The sequence below is a fragment of the Thalassophryne amazonica genome, chromosome 13 (genome assembly GCF_902500255.1).
Source record: "Thalassophryne amazonica chromosome 13, fThaAma1.1, whole genome shotgun sequence".
NCBI classification, from domain to species: Eukaryota; Metazoa; Chordata; class Actinopteri; order Batrachoidiformes; family Batrachoididae; genus Thalassophryne; species Thalassophryne amazonica.
Window position 1 is genome coordinate 676,973 of NC_047115.1, and position 3,742 is coordinate 680,714.

A 3,742-nucleotide genomic window follows, 5' to 3' on the forward strand; every position below is an offset into this window, starting at 1 on the left:
CAGAGTGTATCATCATGGTTTGGGCGCACAAGGACATACAGAGAATTCCAGCTGCCCAGCATGACATCATCTGGAGTTTAAGAACATTAAAAAGGATGCTGTGGGCGAAGTGTCTCCCCATTGTCAGGATGACAGTTTAGGTCATATTATGAATTTCATTTTGAACGAAAGGAAAACGTGCGCACGTTTTATTAATTCGATGTCTCAATTAAAAGAAAATGTGCACATGTTTTATTAGTTCGAGGGCTCAGTTAAAATAAAACGTGCGCATGTTTTATTAATTCGATGTCTCAATTAAAAGAAAATGTGCACATGTTTTATTAGTTCGAGGGCTCAGTTAAAATAAAACGTGCGCACGTTTTATTAATTCGATGTCTCAATTAAAAGAAAATGTGCACATGTTTTATTAGTTCGAGGGCTCAGTTAAAATAAAACGTGCGCATGTTTTATTAATTCGAGGGCTCGATTAAAATAAAACGTGCGCACATTTTTTCATCAAACACATGTGAGAAATATAATGTTAATTTAAAAAAAGAAGATTCGGGACAAATATTTATTGGCAGAAATATATACATTTATTTCTGAAAATGAAATACACGAGCGTGTTGGACACACCTTCAGGTGTAAACAGCGCAGATGTTTCTTCACAGTAAGAAAAACTCCAATTTCTTCATTGATCCACTGTCATGCTGTTCACAGAATTGCACTTGTGAAACACCAAAAAAAAGAACTTTCAGTCTTTACCACATTTCCGTATCACCTGTGAGTACAGTAGCCACTCGCATTGCCTCACTTCCTCCTCCTCCACAAACAGTCACATGCACGTGCGCACTCGTAGCAGCTTCAGCCCTTTCTTCTATTTTTTGTTTTTTTGTTTTTTTAAACCTTAAAATGACATCACCCATACTTTTGTCACCAAACACATTCAATGGGGGGAATAAAGGGCTGCGTGAATTTAGACTTAAAGGTGCTAAAGGTTTAGTCAGCTGTGTTTAAGCAGAAAGCCCGTGCACACCGTGCACGTTCCCTTCAATATGAAGGAGGCATCGTCTTTACTCAAACAGTGCAGAATCACATCAGGCCGGAAAAAACGGCCTCAGTATTGCTTCGGGATTCTTTTTCTAGCTCTGGAAAGGTACATTATTATTTTACAAAAATAATAGGTGATGCACAGCAGAGTTTACGACCTTTACCACTACAGACGAGTCAGTCCAACTTCTTACTCTTCAAGTGTCAAGTCTGCTGGAAAGGTGCACTAGCTTCCGTTTCAGTCTGGGCTGAGCGTCAAAGCTCAAAGCTGTAGGCGGCTTGGTCAGGCGTTTCTCACCAGTAAGGCATGTTGTTATCGATCTGACCCCAGCTCTGCCACCCAGGGAAGAGTCCGCTCGACATGCGTGGGCTGCCGAACTGATCAAACTCCGTCTCTGCCACTTTGACATTTTTTTGTTCTGACGAGTGCTTCAGCTCGGCAAACGCTGGGTTTTCCGGAGCATCGCCTTTCTTCCAGTCAACGTGTTTGAGAACATAGTTGTTTCCGTCGTTATTGTCCCAGAACGTTTGGTCCTGGACCTTGAAGCAGATGCAGAACTCCACCTGGTTCTGCGGCGGGATGTTGGCGGGTAGTTCCAGGACGAAAGCAAAAGTGTCAGTGTCTTGGCAGCCGTAGATGTTATTCATAAAGGTGCAGTCGACGTCGGTGTAGCTGGCCCATGAGTCAAATGTGGCGCGAACTTGCACCGATTTCTCAAATTGGATGTTTCGCACTTTGACGGTACCAGTCAGCGAGCGCTCCTGTAGCGAACAGTTTTCCAAGCAGACAGAATTCCGAATCAGACGGTTCCGAAAGTCCAGGTAGTCGGAAGAAGGCTGCTTAAATTCCAGCACGAGGCTCCGCACTGGGGTGATCTTTAAGTCCATCTTGGTGGATTCCAGGTCCGTCATGTCAAACTGCAGGTCCTCCATGACGCCTCCGTGCTGCTTGCTTTGATACGGCTCATCGTCAAACTTGGAGAAGACGTGGATGGCCGTGAGTTGCATGCCTTTGGTGTCAGCGAACACCACCCTCTTCTTGGTGCCAGAAGCCCTGCTGCTGTTCCACCCCACAGAACTGCCATCGTTGGCAGTTTTCTGGGGGCTGCTGAGGCACGGCCGCAGAGGTTTGTACAGCTGCTGATCACAGTTGTGGCTGCCGGACTTGTTGACCCGGTTCTTGGCCTGCTGCAGGTCCTCGTAGGAGCTGAGGAAGCCGCGGAGGGGCGGTGGAGAATGGCTGATGTAGAATCGCATTGCCACATCCATCGGCATTACCGGACCTGGCATCACTGATGGACCGAATGACCTCAGGACGCTAAGGGAGTGAGAAAGGAAGGAAAGGAGGTGGGTGAGAGTGGAGCAGAGAGAGACGGGAGAGGAAGGGAAAGGTTAGGCTCAAGGTTTTACTCTTTGTAAAGTTGCAGCTTTGCATGCGGCCTGCTGTTTAACCATGACGACCAAAGTGAAAGTTTACACTGAATCTCTCACTCGCAAGCAAAAAAAAGTGAAATTCTACGTTTAATCGGCTGCTGAACATGTTCCAGCTCGACTTGCATCACTTGGGTTAAATTGAACACTTACCTGGCAGCACTCATGGAAGAAAGAAATACCCACAGATTCCAAGCAAAAACAGCTTCTTTTTTCTTAAAAAAAAAAAAAACAGCAAGAAAGAAGGAAAGTTTTTGGTTGTTTTCTAAAAGTGCATACTAGTCCTCTTCCTCCTCCTCTCGCAGACGTCACGCCCCCTTCTTCTTCTTCTTCTTCTTCTCTTCTCCTTCCTCTGCTTGCAGCCTGACTCTCAGTGCCGGATTTTGCTCCACTTTTGGGGATTTCAAGTCAGCACACAGAGACTATTTGCATGTTGCATCATGTGGTGCCTCAGACAGCCAATGAGACTTTGTTGAGATTAGTCAACAGCCAATCCGTGCAGAGCGGTGCTGGCTGCAGGCCAGTGGAGGGGGCGTGGCCGTGCATGACCCCATTGTTTGGATCCTGTCACTGCACGAGGTTTGCACAGCTGCTGTTTGAGAACCATGATGGACCCCTGCTGGTGCAGGAGATAACCTTCGAGATTAGCTGCCGTCACTGCTTCATGCAGGATAAAGCACGCCTGGGATTCCCATAATGCACCGCTGCAAGGTTATTTTTGTCCAGTGACTCTGTGAGAGAAGGTTACAAAGCATTCTTCAGCAGGCCGGGCCCAAACCTCACAAACAGTGCAAAAAGCTGGAGAAGGTTACGAGTGTGAATGTTTTTTATTGCATGTGCAGAAAACACAAAACATTTCAAAAAGAGAAATACTCATAAATATCTGCAGTACTGTAAACTGTAAGTACTGTAAAGTGACTGACTAAGTGATGTATAGTATAATATATGAACATTAAAACAGACTGAAGTTGAAGGGCACTCATTAGAGTGAATAACCCTGCCAACAGTGACTGTGATATTATTATTAATAATGGTAATTAAAATCAACTTTAAAATCAAAATTTTATCTACTTTATCTGCCAAATTTCATCAAATTCGGACCCATAAATTAAAAAAAAAAGTGTGTAAGTACCACATGTATGATGATGAACAGAATCGACAGAAAAACTGATCATGTGAGTGTTGGATTTACTGTGCTAATGATCGAACGTTTAAAATTGTTAACAGCTTTTGGTGGGGCTGAGGTGTGTGTGTGTGTGTGTGTGTGTGTGTGTGTGTGTGT

General features: G+C 44.7%; 1 protein-coding gene across 2 annotated transcripts; it reads right to left on the reverse strand.

The window, feature by feature from the left end:
• Positions 1 to 552: 552 nt before the first annotated feature.
• Positions 553 to 3,230, reverse strand: ppp1r3cb (protein phosphatase 1, regulatory subunit 3Cb). 2 transcript variants are annotated; one of them, XM_034185150.1, is made up of 3 exons: positions 2,614 to 3,226; positions 2,186 to 2,347; positions 553 to 2,155 (listed from the first exon to the last, which is right to left on the reverse strand). In XM_034185150.1, the coding sequence occupies exons 1-3, from the start codon at positions 2,625 to 2,627 to the stop codon at positions 1,324 to 1,326; spliced, it is 1,008 nt and encodes a 335-aa protein (XP_034041041.1). In that variant the 5' UTR covers positions 2,628 to 3,226; the 3' UTR covers positions 553 to 1,323. The 2 variants fall into 2 exon arrangements, with proteins under 2 accessions (XP_034041041.1, XP_034041040.1); XM_034185149.1 differs by having other exon boundaries at positions 553 to 2,347; positions 2,614 to 3,230.
• Between the last annotated feature and the right edge of the window lie 512 nt (positions 3,231 to 3,742).